General features: G+C 40.4%; 2 protein-coding genes across 2 annotated transcripts; one reads left to right on the top strand and one right to left on the bottom strand.

Moving 5' to 3' along the window:
• Window positions 1-3,348: 3,348 nt before the first annotated feature.
• LOC103012664 (26S proteasome non-ATPase regulatory subunit 7-like) lies at window positions 3,349-4,140 on the top strand (the record flags this gene model as incomplete). Its single annotated transcript, XM_057541070.1, has 1 exon — window positions 3,349-4,140. A coding segment is annotated over exon 1 (735 nt), but the record flags the coding sequence as incomplete, so codon positions are not given.
• Window positions 4,141-14,420: 10,280 nt separating this feature from the next.
• Window positions 14,421-15,749, bottom strand: LOC102997662 (tubulin beta chain-like). Its single transcript, XM_057541742.1, has 2 exons — window positions 15,612-15,749; window positions 14,421-15,353 (listed from the first exon to the last, which is right to left on the bottom strand). The coding sequence occupies exon 2, from the start codon at window positions 15,327-15,329 to the stop codon at window positions 14,421-14,423; it is 909 nt and encodes a 302-aa protein (XP_057397725.1). The 5' UTR covers window positions 15,330-15,353; window positions 15,612-15,749.
• Between the last annotated feature and the right edge of the window lie 2,841 nt (window positions 15,750-18,590).

The raw sequence follows: 18,590 nt of genomic DNA, 5'->3' as shown, positions 1-18,590 counted from the left end.
CGGCATTTCTACTTCACTTAGTGTGGATTACAGCCTTTTTAGAATCCAAGAGCCATCTAGGAGTATGTTTGCACTGTTACCTGGGTGCTTGCCAGGGTGTTAAATCCTGTATCATAGGAGGATGCTTCCAAATCAACAAACTCTCCTTTGTGAAAACTTACACTCTACACCCTTTTGATCCTGCACCGTCAGGATCTAATCCCACTCTCCTGGCTCCCACTGGCATATGTTTTTTGGCCCTGCAACTCCTTTAGCATATATATCCTTTTCTCTCTCAATAGGCCCAGAACATTCTTGGCCAGGTTATGTCATGACTTGACCCTGACAATTGGTTTGGTAGCCAGAGAAGAAAGTGGGGGTAGATCTTTTTTTTTTTTTTTTTTTTTTTTTAATGAGGATCTTGAATCAGATGCGTATGTTTGATTGATTGATTGATTGATTGATTTTGGCTGTGTTGGGTCTTCGTTTCTGTGCGAGGGCTTTCTCCAGTTGTGGCAAGCGGGGGCCACTCTTCATCGCGATGCGCGGGCCTCTCTCGTTGCGGAGCACAGGCTCCAGACGCGCAGGCTCAGCAGTTGTGGCTCACGGGCCCAGCCGCTCCGCGGCACGTGGGATCTTCCCAGGCCAGGGCTCGAACCCGCGTCCCCTGCATTAGCAGGCAGATTCTCAACCACTGCGCCACCAGGGAAGCCCGGGGGTAGATCTTGAGAAGAGCATGTGTTGTCTTTCAAAGCAGAGTCTCTGCATCATGTGTAAGGAAGGGTGGACACTAGCCTTTAACACAAACGAATGAGCCACTGTGCAGGTCTGGAGGGTTCAGCAAAACCTAAGGATTTAAAATTGAGTGCCTAAATCTTCCCATCCTGTGTTTCATGGTCCTATTCCTTTCTCATCAAGGTCCTGGCCTTGGAATGGCAGACTTGTTTGGGCTGAAAATTCAACATTTTCTGGAAATATACTACTTCATGATTACTGGGTCCAATAGTTAGCATTTCCTGCCCTTTGGCAGCAAAGATTAGAGCCCCTTTTATATGCTTCCAAGAAGGCCCTCTTGCCTTCACACTTTTCCTTAAATTAACAGTTAATTATCCTTACCTTTTCATTATAACCTCTACTACTAAAGCCTCCAGGCTTCTAAAGTACCTGAGATATTGCCCACACCAACGCATTCCCTTCTATGAGTTTGTCATTGGTGAAAGTTATAACATTGGAACAGTTACAGCATGCTAGGAGACATCAGGAATCTGCTTAGCCCCAGTGACAGGGTTCTTATTGCCAGTTGGCCAAAGGATGATCCAACTCAAACATTTTATCTTAGAGTCTGCTTCCTGGGATTATTCTTGGTACTAACTCTCTTAGATCAAATTCCCTGGAAAAAAGACTCAACAGAGATATGTGTTCAGAAAGTTGACTGGATCCAAGTGTTCTTGGATACAGGATATGTAAAGAGGTGTAAAGGAAGCAGGATTGGGCAAAAGGAGAGATTGATTTGTGATGAGTTGGGCTGGCCAAGAAGTGCGTTCGGGTTTTTCTATAAGATGTTATGGAACGAACTTCTTGGCCAACCCAATAGTTGCAAGAAAGGCCTCAGCTGATTATGTGGGGAGCTCTGGAGCTGGGTGGTCATTCAGAGCTGTCCTAATTTGAGGCAGCAAGGCCAAGATTTTAACCAGATGCTAAATTAAGAGTATCTTTTAAAAAAATTTATTTATTTATTTAGTTGCACTGGGTCTTAGTTGCAGCACATGGGCTCCTTAGTTGTGGCACGTGGGCTCCTTAGTTGCAGCTTGTGGGCTCCTTAGTTGTGGCATACATGTGGGATCTAGTTCCCTGAGGAGGGATCAAACCCGGGCCCCCTGCTTTGTGAGCGCAGAGTCTTATTCACTGCGCCACCAAGGAAGTATCTTTAAAGATGAAGTGATATTTGAGCAGGTGGCTTTCTTCTATCAAAGGCAATTTCCAGAAGAAAACTTAATTGCAAACAGTCAGTAGCCAACATCCTGGCTGATAGGGGTATAGATGTCACGGTCCTGGAGGGGGATCTTGGCAGCACACCACAGCATTCACTACAGATGTCATCAGAAGTGGTGCTTTAGCATTCTTGAAATTTTTCTCTGATCTGTGTCATTTTGTTTTAGTACTATTCTTAAAATTGAGTGTCCTCATTTGTGAAAATAAAGCTTCGTCAAAAAAACCAAAGCACATAAGCTTTCCAATTTCTAATTTCTAATCATTTCTGTTTCTCTAATTTTTAAATTAAGTTTTCTCAAGATTTGAGGTAATTAGAGAAATTTATTTGATTTTGGAGTACTTTAAAAGAAGTCAGCAGAAAAGTCAGTGTCAGAAAACACTGGTTGCTTAGAGCCTACTATACTTCTTGTTTAAAATTAAAAATGCTCTGGTAGGCTGCCCAGATTCCTCCCAAGGGAGACGCCTCCCACCCCAAACCAGGACCAAGGCATATGTTGTCCCAACTGTTGAGAGTTTTGGTTGCCATAGCTCAGAGATGAATTCTTTCTACAGGAATTGCCCTTGGCCAAAGGAAGCCACTTTGCCTATGGTTGTGCCCTATCCCCAATTCCATGGCACCCCTCATCCCATGATTGGGTCATGTGGGGGACAGAGGCTTAGTCCCCTTGCCTCAGTTCAGGACAACTTTGAAAGACCATTGCAGCTAGAGTTCACCATAGGAAAAGCTAAGGCCTCTGCTGCAGTTGCCTTTTACTTTAACACTTCCCTCTGTTCAATTCTTCTTTCCCCTTTCCCTTATTGTATTGTGCCTGAAAGCATTCCCCAGTACATTTTCTGCAGGCAAATATCCGTCTCAAATCTGTTTCCTGAAAACCCAACCTAAGAAAACATCCTTTTTGTAACTTGATTATGAGAGAAAGGGAAATAAATCCTCCAAATAATGATGATAAAACAGTAGATACATAATGTATTGTGTTCTAAGATTTAATCTTCTAAGATAGAAGGTATATTTCCTATTAAGCATGTCAACACGAAAATATATTTCAGTTGATTATTCTGACTAAATTTTTAGTGCCTGTTATCCAATTGTAATTAAATTTTTAGTGTCTGTTATCCAATTGTAATTTGTTACTGATAATCAGAAAATTTCAATTCTTTCTTCTTCTTTTCCTCTTTACACATGGCTACAGATCTTTCACTAAAATGAGTTTTGTCAGAAGGTTGGGAAAAGGCATTGCAAAGATTTTGAGGGAAATATACCACTGCCATCCCTAAGAAACAAGACAGAAATAAAAAATAAAAATAGTGTTCTCAGAAACAAAATTAGAGTCACGTTGGCAAAGAAATTTAATGTCTCTGAGCATCACTTGTCCTTTCGATGAAGATGACAAAGATGATTCTGTCTGGTTTTTAGACCACGATTATTTGGAAAACATGTATGGAATGTTTAAGAAGGTCAATGCCAGAGAAATAATAGTTGGGTGGTACCACACAGGTCCTAAACTACACAAGAATGACATCACCATCAATGAACTCATGAAAAGATACTGCCCTAACTCAGTATTGGTCATCATTGACGTGAAACCAAAGGACTTGGGACTGCCCACAGAAGCATATATTTCGGTGGAAGAAGTTCACAATGATGGAACTCCAACCTCAAAAACATTTGAGCACGTGACCAGTGAAATTGGAGCAGAGGAAGCTGAGGAAGTCGGAGTTGAACACTTGTTACGGGACATCAAAGACACTACAGTGGGCACTCTTTCCCAGCAGATCACAAACCAGGTCCATGGTTTGAAGGGACTCAACTCCAAGCTTCTGGATATCAGGAGCTACCTGGAGAAAGTGGCCACAGGCAAGCTGCCCATCAACCATCAGATCATCTACCAGATGCAGGACGTCTTCAACCTGCTGCCGGATGTCAGCCTGCAGGAGTTTGTCAAGGCCTTTTACCTAAAAACCAGTGACCAGATGGTGGTGGTGTATTTGGCCTCGCTGATCCGTTCCGTGGTCGCCTTGCACAACCTCATCAACAACAAGATCACCAACTGGGATGCAGAGAAGAAAGAAGGGAAGGAAAAAGAAGACGGCAAAAAGGATAGAAAAGATAACAAAGAGAAAGAGAAAGATAAGGAAAAGAGTGATGTAAAGAAAGAAGAGAAAAAGGAAAAAAAAGTAGCTTTTTGTAAATTAAAATCTTATAAATTAAAAAAAAAAACAGGGACTGTGTTTACACCTTTAGCATAAACTTTGGTTTAATGCTCATTCAGTCTAGACTCCACTTCAAAGCACTCTGAAACCACATTACAGACTTTTGTTGCAGGCAACTTGACTAAGTAGATAGATGTTCCTAGAACACTTCTTAGGGAAGGACATTTAAAGTACTGGATAAAACATAAAAAACATATTTTCAAATGCATGGCTAATTTATGAAGGAAAATATTTGGAGACCAAAATGAGAAAGCATGTATCTAGAGATGTAAGCAAGCACAGTATTGGGCATGTGCTGGGTGGGGTTGGGTATGTTATCTGCATTGCCCAGTGGCCTACATGGGTTTGTTCAGGCTGCACATGTGTAAAAAAGGCAACAAATCTGCAGGCCTGCATTGGTAGCAAGACTACATCAGAGACCCTGCACAGAGTCTGCTCTGCTGGCAGAAGCCACTAGGGCAAGCTCTTCTCAGCTTGCTCAGGCATGACTCTGACCCAGTCCACTGTGCCTGCTGCCCGCAGAGGATGTGTATTCAGATCGCTGAATGTCACTAAGTGAGGGGCAACTGCCTTCCACCCTTCCCCCTAAGATCTCCCCTCACCGTATGCAAAAATCAATTCCAGACAGCGGGAGCGTTTCATTATGAAAGGCAGGAGTTAAATACTTTTAGAAGTAAATAGGTCAACTCTGCATAGGATTGGATTCTTAATCAATACATCAAAATAATGAAACATGAAGAAACAGTGATAAATATCATATTAATTTATCACAAGATCCCCCCCCCCAAAACGGAGGAAATGTCACCTCACAAACTGGGAGAAAATATTTGCAACACATATAACCAATAAAGGATAATGTCCAGAACATGAAAACATCAAACCAATATGAAAAGACAATCTATTGGAGAAAAAGGTAAAAGACATTAACAGACATTTCACAGATGAGGAAAAATAAGCAGCCAATAAACTTATGAAAAGGTGTTCAACTTTATTAGTAATGAGGGATATGCCAACTTAAACCATAATGAAATACATTTTACACCCATTATATTGGTAAAATTTAAAGGTATTGTAATATCAAGTTTTGGTGAAGATGTGATAAACTGCACAGTCACTTTAGAAAACACTTTGGCATAATCTAATGAAGTTGAGCTACTTCATACACTTCTACAACCTATCAATTTTGAATATATAATTTATAATATTTTATAAGTCCTGGTGTGCTTGGATCAGTCTGATTTATATCACTTTTCCTGGGGTCATTTTTATTAACATCTCTTTGCTCTCCCCAAATTTTTTTAGTTTGATGATAAAATTTATGGTTATTCTATCATCATCCTTAAAAATATAGGTAATGATATAAAAAATATGTGATCTACTTAATGAATGCCTATTATTGGGGATTAGGTTTTGGCAATTTCTTTTGTTCTTGATACCATCTTTTTTTCCTTTTAAAAGTGTGCAGGCACTACAAGGCAATTAAATTCAACTTTAAGATTGGGTATACCATCGGTAGGGTACACATGGTCCTCCCGCAGGGTCTGCTTAAGTCAGGATGACAGTTAGGAACCCCTGACAACAGTACTACCTGATCACTAACACAGGGGAGCAGCTGACCCAACCATTCTATTTCTTATTCATCTCTTGGTGATCACATAAATCTTTTTCTGTTTTTCTCAACATCCTGAAACAATTTTTTTTCCTTGAGAGACAAATTTTTTCCAGATTTCCTTAGAAATATTTTCAAAGAGAATTACCCCTAGAGATCACTATCTCAACCTCTAAATCATTTAAAAACACACTTCAGAATCTCCTGAAATTTTTCTACCTACTTCCTTACAAAAGTAATCCCGTTTTTCATGAAATAAAGCATTCTTGAAACAAGTGAACAAAAAACTGTAGTAATATGGTTACTTCTTATTATGTCTTTACATATTTTTAGTTTTGCAATGTTGTTCCTATATTTTTCACTATGAATGCACGTTTTTCAACCATCACCTGTATAGATTCTGCTCAAATATAACCTAGAGTTATATGAAGAAATGCATTCTGAGTTAGTAAATTGTGGATTGACAATAATTCTAAATAGTGCCACCTTATAGTATTTTAGGGTGATGGCAACCAACCTGTCTTAATAATTCATAACGTGTTCAGCTCATCCAAGTAAACCTCATTTTAGCGTGATGATATTTTACCTTTAGTAAACTCCTTCCATGGCTTCTTCCATCTTTCCATCCCCAAATACTTATTAAGCCTGCAATTTGCTAATAATAGAAAGATACAACATGTGTTAATGATATAAATGCAGTGTTTCTCAAAGTGCTTGATATGCTCTATTATACGTTATCTGTCTTTTAGAAATCACATAATTTTCTCATGTCCTAAGACATTTTAGAAAATAGAAATGGTGGCTTTGGCTATATGACAGCAGTAGAATTGTACACCATACAAACTATGTCAGTATATATTATCCTAGCAGTTTTTTTTTAACATCTTTATTGGAGTATAATTGCTTTACAATGGTGTGTTAATTTCTGCTTTATAACAAAGTGAATCAGTTATACATATACATATGTCCCCATATCTCTTCCCTCTTGCATCTCCCTCCCTCCCACCCTCCCTATCCCACCCCTCTAGGTGGTCACAAAGCCACGAGCTGATCTCCCTGTGCTATGTAGCTGCTTCCCACTAGCTATCTATTTTACGTTTGGTAGTGTATATATGTCCATGCCACTCTCTCACTTTGTCCCAGCTTACCATTCCCCCTCCCGGTATCCTCAAGTCCATTCTCTAGTAGGTCTGCATCTTTATTCCTGTCTTGCCCCTGGGTTCTTCTGACCGTTTTTTTTTTTTTTTTAGATTCCATATATATATGTTAGCATATGGTATTTGTTTTTCTCTTTCTGACTTACTTCACTCTGTATGACAGTCTCTGGGTCCATCCACCTCACTACAAATAACTCAGTTTCGTTCATTTTATGGCTGAGTAATATTCCATTGTATATATGTGCTACATCTTCTTTATCCATTCATCTGTTGATGGACACTTAGGTTGCTTCCATGTCCTGGCTATTGTAAATAGAGCTGCAATGAACATTTCGGTACATAACTCTTTTTGAACTATGGTTTTCTCAGGGTATATGCCCAGTAGTGGGATTGCTGGGTCGTATGGTAGTTCTATTTTTAGTTTTTTAAGGAACCTCCATACTGTTCTCCATAGTGGCTGTATCAATTTACATTCCCACCAACAGTGCAAGAGGGTTCCCTTTTCTCCACACCCTCTCCAGCATTTATTGTTTGTAGATTTTTTGATGATGGCCATTCTGACTGGTGTGAGATGATATCTCATTGTAGTTTTGATTTGTATTTCTCTAATGATTAATTACGTTGAGCATTCTTTCATTTGTCTGTTGGCAATCTGTATGTCTTCTTTAGAGAAATGTCTATTTAGGTCTTCTGCCCATTTTTGGATTGGGCTGTTTGTTTTTTTAATGTTGAACTGCATGAGCTGCTTGTAAATTTTGGAGATTAATCCTTTGTCAGTTACTTCATTTGCAAATATTTTCTCCCATTCTGAGGGTTGTCTTTTCGTCTTGTTTATGGTTTCCTTTGCTGTGCAAAAGCTTTTAAGTTTCATTAGGTCCCATTTGTTTATTTTTGTTTTTATTTCCATTTCTTTAGGAGGTGGGTCAAAAAGGATCTTGCTGTGATTTATGTCATAGAGTGTTCTGCCTATGTCTTCCTCTAAGAGTTTGATGGTGTCTGGCCTTACATTTAGGTCTTTAACCCATTTTGAGTTTATTTTTGTGTATGGTGTTAGGAAGTGTTCTAATTTCATACTTTTACATGTAGCTGTCCAGTTTTCCCAGCACCACTTATTGAAGATGCTGTCTTTTCTCCACTGTATATGCTTGCCTCCTTTATCAAAGATAAGGTGACCATATGTGCGTGGGTTTATCTCTGGGCTTTCTATCCTGTTCCATTGATCTATATTTCTGTTTTTGTGCCAGTACCATACTGTCTTGATTACTGTAGCTCTGTAGTATAGTCTGAAGTCAGGGAGCCTGATTCCTCCAGCTCCGTTTTTCTTTCTCAAGATTGCTTTGGCTATTTGGGATCTTTCATGTTTCCATACAAATTGTGAAATTTTTGTTCTAGTTCTGTGAAAAATGCCAGTGGTAGTTTGATAGGGATTGCATTGAATATGTAGATTGCTTTGGGTGGTAGAGTCATTTTCACAATGTTGATTCTTCCAATCCAAGAACATGGTATATCTCTCCATCTATTTGTATCATCTTTAATTTCTTTCATCAGTGTCTTATAATTTTCTGCATACAGGTCTTTTGTCTCCTTAGGTAGGTTTATTCCTAGATATTTTATTCTTTTTGTTGCAGTGGTAAATGGGAGTGTTTTCTTAACTTCACTTTCAGATTTTTCATCATTAGTGTATAGGAATGCAAGAGATTTCTGTGCATTAATTTTGTATCCTGCTACTTTACCAAATTCATTGATTAGCTCTAGTAGTTTTCTGGTAGCATCTTTAGGATTCTCTATGTATAGTATCATGTCATCTGCAAACAGTGACAGCTTTACTTCTTCTTTTCTGATTTGGATTCCTTTTATTTCTTTTTCTTCTCTGATTGCTGTGGCTAAAACTTCCAAAACTATGTTGAATAATAGTGGTGAGAGTGGGCAACCTTGTCTTTTTCCTGATCTTAGTGGAAATGGTTTCAGATTTTCACCATTGAGGATGATGTTGGCTGTGGGTTTGTCATATATGGCCTTTATTATGTTGAGGAAAGTTCCTTCTATGCCTACCTTCTGCAGGGTTTTTATCATAAATGGGTGTTGAATTTTGTTGAAAGCTTTCTCTGCATCTATTGAGATGATCATATGGTTTTTCTCCTTCAATTTGTTAATACGGTGTATCACATTGATTGATTTGCACATATTGAAGAATCCTTGCATTCCTGGGATAAACCCCACTTGATCATAGTGTATGATCCTTTTAATGTGCTGTTGGATTCTGTTTGCTAGTATTTTGTTGAGGATTTTTGCATCTATGTTCATCAGTGATATTGGCCTGTAGTTTTCTTTCTTTGTGACATCTTTGTCTGGTTTTGGCATCAGAGTGATGGTGGCCTCGTAGAATGAGTTTGGGAGTGTTCCTCCCTCTGCTATATTTTGGAAGAGTTTGAGAAGGATAGGTGTTAGGTCTTCTCTAAATGTTTGATAGAATTCGCCTGTGAAGCCATCTGGTCCTGGGCTTTCTTTGTTGGAAGATTTTAAATCACAGTTTCAGTTTCAGTGCTTGTGATTGGTCTATTTGTATTTTCTATTTCTTCCTGGTTCAGTCTCGGAAGGTTGTGCTTTTCTAAGAATTTGTCCATTTCTTCCAGGTTGTCCATTTTATTGGCATATAATTGCTTGTAGTAATCTCTCATGATCCTTTGTATTTCTGCAGTGTCAGTTGTTACTTCTTTTTCATTTCTAATTCTATTGATTTGCATCTTCTCCTTTTTTTTCTTGATAAGTGTGGCTAATGGTTTATCAATTTTGTTTATCCTCTCAAAGAACCAGCTTTTAGTTTTATTGATCTTTGCTATCATTTCCTTCATTGCTTTTTCATTTATTTCTGATCTGATCTTTATGATTTCTTTCCTTCTGCTAACTTTGGGGTTTTTTGTTCTTCTTTCTCTAATTGCTTTAGATGTAAGGTTAGGTTGTTTATTTGAGATGTTTCTTGTTTCTTAAGGTAGGCTTGTATAGCTATAAACTTCCCTCTTAAAACTGCTTTTGCCACATCCCATAAGTTTTGGTTCGTTGTGTTTTCATTGTCATTTGTTTCTAGGTATTTTTTAATTTCCTCTTTTATTTCTTCAGTGATCTCTTGGTTATTAAGTAGTGTGTTGTTTAGCCTCCATGTGTTTGTATTTCTTACAGATGTTTTCCTGTAATTGATATCTAGTCTCATAGCGTTGTGGTCAGAAAAGATACTTGATATGATTTCAATTTTCTTAAATTTACCAAGGCTTAATTTGTGACCCAAGGTATGATTTATCCTAGAGAATGCTCCATGAGCACTTGAGAAGAACGTGTATTCTGTTGTTTTGGGATGGAATGTCCTATAAATATCAATTAAGTCCATTTGTTTAATGTATCATTTAAAGCTTGTGTTTCCTTATTTATTTTCATTTTGGATGATCTGTCCATTGGTGAAAGTGGGGTGTTAAAGTCCCCTACTATGATTGTGTTACTGTCGATTTCCCCTTTTATGGCTGTTAGTATTTGCCTTATGTATTGAGGTGTTCCTATTTTGGGTGCATAAATATTTACAATTGTTATACCTTCTACTTGGATTGATCATTATGTAGTGTCCTTCTTTGTCTCTTGTAATAGTCTTTGTTTTAAAGTCTATTTTGTCTGATATGAGAATTGCTACTCCAGCTTTCTTTTGATTTCCATTTGCATGGAATATCTTTTTCCATCTCCTCACTTTCAGTCTGTATGTGTCCCTAGGTCTGAAGTGGGTCTCTTGTAGACAGCATATATACAGGTCTTGTTTTTGTATCTATTCAGCCAGTCTATGTCTTTTGGTTGGAGCATTTAATCTATTTACATTTAAGGTAATTATTGATATGTATGTTCCTATTCCCATTTTCTTAATTGTTTTGGGTTTATTATTGTAGGTCTTTTCCTTCTCTTGTGTTTCCTGCCTAGAGAAGTTCCTTTAGCATTTGTTGTAAAGCTGGCTTGGTGGTGTTGAATTCTCTTAGCTTTTGCTTGTCTGTAAAGCTTTTAATTTCTCCATCAAATCTGAATGAGATCCTTGCTGGGTAGAGTAATCTTGGTTGTAGGTTTTTCTCTTTCATCACTTTAAATATGTCCTGCCACTCCCTTCTGCCTTGCAGAGTTTCTGCTGAAAGATCAGCTGTTAACCTTTTGGGGATTCCCTTATGTGTTACTTGTTGGTTTTCCCTTGCTGCTTTTAATATTTGTTTTTGGATTTAATTTTTGATAGTTTAATATGTGTCTTAGCGTGTTTCTCCTTGGATTTATCCTGTATGGACTCTCTGTGCTTCCTGGACTTGATTAACTCTTTCGTTTCCCATATTAGGGAAGTTTTCAACTATAATCTCTTGAAATATTTTCTCAGTCCCTTTCTTTTTCTCTTCTTCTTCTGGGACCCCTGTAATTTGAATGTTGGTGCCTTTAACGTTGTCCCAGAGGTCTCTGAGACTGTCCTCAATTCTTTTCATTCTTTTTTCTTTATTCTACTCTGCAGTAATTATTTCCACTATTTTATCTTCCAGGTCACTTATCCGTTCTTCTGCCGCAGTTATTCTGCTATTGATCCCTTCTAGATAATTTTTAATTTCATTTATTGTGTTGTTTATCATGGTTTGTTTGCTCTTTAGTTCTTCTAGGTCCTTGTTAAACGTTTCTTGTATTTTCTCCATTCTATTTCCAAGATTTTGGATCATCTTTACTATCATTATTCTGAATTCTTTTCAGGTAGACTGCCTATTCCCTCTTCATTTGTTAGGTCTGGTGTGTTTTTACCTTGCTCCTTCATCTGCTGTGTGTTTCTCTGTCTTCTCATTTTGCTTAACTTACTGTGTTTGGGGTGTCCCTTTCACAGGCTGCAGGTTTGTAGTTCCCGTAGTTTTTGGTGTCCATCCCCAGTGGCTAAGGTTGGTTCAGTGGGTTGTGTAGGCTTCCTGGTGGAGGGGACTAGTGCCTGTGTTCTGGTGGATGAGGCTGGATCTTGTCTTTCTGGTGGGCAGGTCCACGTCTGGTGGTGTGTTTTGGAGTGTCTGTGACCTTATTATGATTTTAGGCAGCCTCTGTGCTAATGGATGGGGTTGTGTTCCTGTCTTGCTAGTTGTTTGTCATAGGGTGTCCTGCACTGTAGCTTGCTGGTCATTGAGTGGAGCTGGGTTTTGGCGTTGAAATGGAGATCTCTGGGAGATTTTCACCATTTAATATTACATGGAGCTGGGAGGTCTCTTGTGGACCAGTGTCCTGGACTTGGCTCTCCCACCTCAGAGGCATAGCACTGACTCCTGGCTGGAGCACCAAGAGCCTGTCCTCCACATGGCTCAGAATTAAAGGGAGGAAAAAAAGAAAGAAAGAAAGAAGAAGATAAAATAAAATAAAGTGAAATAAAATAAAATAAAGTTATTAAAATAAAATATAATTATTAAGAAAAAAAAATTTTTTAAGTAATAAGAAAAAAAAATGGACAGACAGAACCCTAGGACAAATGGTAAAAGCGAAGCTATACAGACAAAATCACACACAGAAGTATACACATACACACTCACAAAAAGAGAAAAAGGGAAAAAATATATATATATCATTGCTCCCAAAGTCCACCTCCTCAATTTGGGATGAATTGATGTCTATTCAGATATTCCACAGATGCAGGCACATCAAGTTGACTGTGGAGATTTAATCCGCTGCTCCTGAGGCTGCTGGGAGAGATTTCCCTTTCTCTTCTTTGTTCGCACAGCTCCCGGGGTTCAGCTTTGGATTTGGACCCGCCTCTGTGTGTAGGTCGCCTGAGAGCATCTGTTCTTCGCTCAGACAGGACGGGGTTAAAGGAGCAGCTGCTTCGGGGGCTCTGGCTCACTCAGGCTGGGGAGAGGGAGGGGTACGGAGGAGGCGGGGCGAGGCTTCGGCGGCAGAGGCCGGCGTGACGTTGCAGCAGCCTGAGGCGCGCCGTGCGTTCTCCCGGGGAAGTTGTCCCTGGATCACGGGACCCTGGCAGTGACGGGCTGCACAGGCTCCCGGGAGGGGCGGTGTGGAGAGTGACCTGTGCTCGCACACAGGCTTCTTGGTGGCGGCAGCAGCAGCCTTAGCATCTCATGCCCGTCTCTGTGGTCTGCGCTGATCGCCGCGGCTCGTGCCCATCTCTGGAGCTTGTTTAGGTGGCGCTCTTAATCCCCTCTCCTCGCGCAGCAGGAAATAAAGAGGCAAGAAAAAGTCTCTTGTCTCTTCAGCAGCTCCAGACCTTTTCCCGGACTCCCTCCCGGCTAGCTGTGGCGCACTAGCCCCCTTCAGGCTGTGTTCACGCAGCCAACCCCAGTCCTCTCCCTGCGATCCAACCGAAGCCCGAGCCTCAGCTCCCAGCCCCGCCCGCCCCAGCGGGGGAGCAGACAAGCCTCTCGGGCTGGTGAGTGCTGCTCGGCGCCGAGCCTCTGTGCAGGAATCTCTCCGCTTTGCCCTCCGCACCCCTGTGGCTGCGCTCTCCTCTGAGGCTCTGAAGCTTCCCCCCTCTGCCACCTGCAGTCTCTGCCCGCGAAGGGCCTTCCTAGTATGTGGAAACCTTTCCTCCTTCAGGGCTCCCTCCCACTGGTGCAGGTCCCATCCCTATTCTTTTGTCTCTATTTTCTCTTTTTTCTTTTGCCCTACCCAGGTACGTGGGGAGTTTCTTGCCTTTTGGGAGGTCTGAGGTCTTCTGCCAGCGTTCAGTAGGTGTTCTGCAGGAGTTGTTCCACATGTAGATGTATTTCTGATGTATCTGTGGGGAGGAAGGTGATCTCCGCGTCTTACTCTTCTGCCATCTTGAAGCTCCTCCCCCATCCTATCGGTTTTTAAAGCTCTTTCTAAGAGTGTTAGAACTATTATATCTCTATACCCTTTAATATTATGGTATGAAGATCAACTGAACTAAATCCAACTGACCAAATTGCATAGTTACATACAATTCTACCTTGAAATACCATTTGTGTAAAAATATATTTAAATAAAATATATTTATTTTATATAAAACACTGCAGCTTAAAAAGATTCGTAACCCAATGGCAGAGCCATGCCCAGGGAGGGTCAGAATTGTTCAGTTCAGGAGGTCTTGGAGGCGTTTGTTTTTGTTTGTTGGTTTGTTTTTGTTTTCAATTACCATTTATTTTTAGCTTCTTGGAGAGTTACCTCAAAAACAGAGAGGGAAATGTTAACTGAACAGGTAGGAGGAGTGGGCACGAGAAGGAAATATAGGGTTACCCGGAATGGCAGAAATCTATGTTCCCCAGAGTGGAAAGAGCGAGGAGACAGTCAACAAACAACAAATATTTATTGAGCGCCTATCATATACCAGGCAGTGTTCTAGAACCAACCCCCCACAAAAAGAAAAAACAAGATAGAGGCAGAAAACACAAATTCTGAGGGAGAAGAAAGGGGCAGTTGGGGAGGAAGACTGAGGGGACTGAGAAGCCTGCGGTCATGGGGACTCGGCCTTAGGCCTCCTCTTCAGCCTCCTCACTGAAATCCTCTTCCTCCTCTGCAGTGGCATCCTGGTACTGCTGGTACTCGGAGATAAGGTCGTTCATGTTGCTGTCAGCCTCGGTGAACTCCATCTCGTCCATGCCCTCACCTGTGTACCAGTGGAGGAAGGCCTTCTGGCGGAATATGGCAGTGAACCCCTCTGAGATGCACTTAAACAGCTCCTGGATGGCCGTGCTGTCGCCAGTGAAGGTGACTGCCATTATGAGGCCATGGAGTGGGATGTCGCAGACGGCCGTCTTGACGTTGTTGGGGATCCATTCCATGAAGTAGCTGCTGTTCTTGCTCTGCACGTTGAGTATCTGCGCATGCACCTCCTTCCTGGACATCCATCCACGGAAGACAGCAGCCACAGTGAGTAACTGGCCATGGCGGGGGTCACAGACAGCCATCATGTTCTTGGCATCTAAGACCTGCTGGGTGAGCTCGGGCACAGGGAGGGCCCGATACTGCTGGCTTCTACGGCTGGTTAGAGGGGCAAAGCCAGGCAGGAAGATGTGGAGACGTGGGAAGGGCACCGTGTTGACTGCTAGCTTGTGGAGGTCAGCACTGAGCTGGCCAGGGAAGCAGAGGCAGGTGGTGACACCACTCATGGTGGCCGAGACGAGGTGGTTCAGGTGTCTGTAGGTTGGCGTGGTCAGCTTGAGGGTGCGGAAGCAGATGTCGTAAAGGGCCTTGTTGTCAATGCAGTAAGTGTCATCAGCATTCTCCACCAGCTCATGGACAGAGAGGGTGGCGTTGTAGCGCTCAACCACAGTGTCGGACACTTTGGGTGAGGGCACCACACTGAAGGTGTTCAGGATGTGGTCAGGATATTCTTTACAGGTCTTGCTGATGAGCAAGGTGCCCATTCCAGAGCCCATGCCCCCTCCCAGCGAGTGGGTCAGCTGGAAGTCCTGCAGGCAGTCACAGCTCTTGGCCTCCTTCTGAACCACATCCAGGACCGAGTCAACCAGCTTGGCCCCCTCTGTAGAGTGGCCCTTGGCCCAGTTGTTGCTTGCCCCAGACTGACTAAAAACAAAGTTGTCTGGTTTGAAGATCTGACCTAAAGGACCTGAGCGAACAGAGTCCGTGGTCCCTGGTTCTAGATCCACCAAGATAGCACGAGGAACAAATTTGCCACCTGTGGCTTCACTGTAGTACACGGAGATGCGGTCCAGCTGCAGGTTGCTAGCCCCGTGATAGGTGCTGGTGGGGTCGATGCCATGTTCATCACTGGTCACCTCCCAGAACTTGGCACCGATTTGATTGCCACACTGACCGGCCTGGATGTGCACAATTTCCCTCACTGTTAAAGTTTACTCTAATGTTTTTGCTCCCTTCAAAGTGTGTACGGGGCAAGAAAATGGTATGTAATTAGTTTTTCTCTGCTGCTGGTCGCAGGCTGGAAGGATGGGATGGGCCCTGGAGGCTGGAACAGTGAGGTTCTAATGTGGCGGCAGGAAGGTTCTGAGAGAGCTTGGAGGCTTTTGCATAAAGGCTATGATTTTATTGATAATTTTGCCCATGTCATAACCTAAGAGGGTTAATATAGGGCTTTAAAAATTTTTAGGAAACACAAAGATATACTTTATGTCTCACTGGAAAGATAATTTGTTTGGCAGCAATATTGATTACCACTTAACTGAGAAACTAGGTTTGTTCCAAAAGGATTTCATAGCACAAGCTTGGGAATGTTCCCCCCTCCCCCCTCCTTTTTTGTATGAAGAAAGAAAAAAAAAATCATTCTCAAAGTCACTTCAAATGTAAGTTGCCAGTTTAAAAATGATCAGGAAAGAAGAAAACATGTTGAAGAGCACTGTGACTGTCTTGAATCACATTTCTAAGGGCGTGATACCAGTGACATGATGGCTTACCTTTCGTGTTATTAGACTACGATGGGAAATAATCACTGAATTCTGACTGAGATAAACCATCAAAAAGTTAAGTGTTTCCCATATCAAACTGTCCACTAAAGCATCTTATTTACCTCCTGCTTCTTCCTTTGGGAGGCCAAATGTGGGTGAATGCGAGTGTGACATTGGAAGAGACTTGACCTGGTCTTACCTTTCAAGGCTGAGCAGTTTCACTTTTTCTGCTAATTACAAGACACCTTCAAATAAGTTTTGCATCTTTTTTCCAGATTTATTGAGATACAATTGACATATAATACTGCGTAAGTTTAGGGTGTACAACATAATGATTTGATATATGTATACGTTGTGAAATGTTTACCACTATAAGATTAGTTAACCCATCCATCAACTCACATAATTACAATTTTTTGTGTGTGTAGTGAGAGTGTTCAAGATTTACTCTGTTAGCAACTTTCAAGTGTATAATACAGTATCGTTAACTACAGTCATCATGCTGTATCTTACATCCCCAGGACGTATTTGTCTTATAAGTAGAAGTTTGTGCACTTTGACTGTCTTCACTCATTCTCAGCCCGCACCCCCAGCCCCAGAAACCACCATCTATTCTGTTTCTATAATTTTTTTTTTTAGATTCCACATGTAAGTTAGATCATATGATATTTGTCTTTCTCTGTCACTTATTTCACTTAGCATAATATCCCAAATTTGCTTCTATCATTCATTTTTTTTTCTAATGAATACATGGATGTTGTGAGAATAGCATTCTAGGTGTTAATATATTTATATTTTTCTCTGATTCCTTTCCTATTCCGTCAGCCTGTTTTGTTGGACACTGGGAGATGACTAAAAGGGAACATTAGAAAAAAAAAAAAAACCTGACAAGGAGATGTTTACAATAAAGCCAAGGAAAGTAGGGACAATCGCAGTAGCAACATTTAATTCTTAACACAATCAAGGAAAAATAATTCTGAAAATGGCAAATTTCTCCTTGCTATAGATATGGCTCTCAGGAAGGATATACTGGGCACTTACGGCACGTAGAAGGACTGAGTTTGGTCTTGAAGTTTACTTGACTAGGTCATCTTTCTTTCTACCCAGGTGTCTTTCAGTGAAAGGAGAGAATGGCTTTCAGGCCTGATGCTATTTCTTCCCATTCTATAATTTTTAGATTTAATCAGCATTTTAAACCTTCACCAAAAAGGAAACTCCATATTTAAATGGTCTTATTGGCAAATCCTACCAAATATAAAAAGAAAAAATAATGCTAATTTGATACAAAGTCTTCCAGAGAATAAAAAGACTAACTGCACCTCAATATGTTTATGAGGCCAGTATAACCTTAACGCCAAAACCTGAGAAGGTTGGTATAAGGCAAATATCAGGCCAATCTCATCCATGAACATTGCTAACATTGTTTTAGAATTTCGTTATCTAACTAAATCTGGCAGTATATGAAAAGAATATTATATAATGATCGAATAGATTTTAACCCAGAAATCAGTTTGGTTTAACATTTGCAAGTCAATTAGTGTGATTTACCACATTAACAGAATAAAAGAGAAAAATAGATACAGAAAAATAATTTGATAAAATTCAACATCTCTTTATGATAAAAAACTTCAGCAAACTAGGAATAGAGGGAAACTTCCTTAATCTGGTTATGGACATCTGCAAAAAGCATACAGCAAGCATCATACTTAAAGGAGAACTGTTGAAGGCTTTCCTCTGGACTAGGAGTGAGACAGGAAAACCTTACAGAAGTAAGGTTCTGTAGGCAAAGAAAAATTAAAAGCTACAAGGATTCAAAAGAAAGAAATGGAAATGTTGTTATTCTTATACAATGTAATTGCATACATTGAAAATCTAAAACAGTCTACAGATAAGTTATGTAGTTAATAAGTTTAGCAAGTTTCCTGGGTACAAGTTCAACATATAAATTTTTATATATTTCTATATAACAGAATAAAGTGATTATTTGTGGTGGCATTAAAAATATAAAACTCTTGGATATATATTTAATGAAAGATACGTAAGGCATCTACACACAAATCTGTAAAGCGTTATTGATAGAAATTAAAGACATAAATCAATGGATGTGTATACCATGTTCACTGATTGGAGGACGCAGTATTGTACAGATGTCAGTTCTCCCCTAATTCATTTATAGATTTAAATCACAACCAAAACCTGAATGAGTTTTTTCATTGTTATTGTTGTTAAAGTTAACAAGCTGATTCTAAAAGTTATGTGGAAATGCAAAGGGCTAAG

The sequence above is a fragment of the Balaenoptera acutorostrata genome, chromosome 2 (assembly GCF_949987535.1).
Source record: "Balaenoptera acutorostrata chromosome 2, mBalAcu1.1, whole genome shotgun sequence".
Lineage (NCBI taxonomy): Eukaryota > Metazoa > Chordata > Mammalia > Artiodactyla > Balaenopteridae > Balaenoptera > Balaenoptera acutorostrata.
This window is presented reverse-complemented; position numbering and strand designations above follow the sequence as displayed.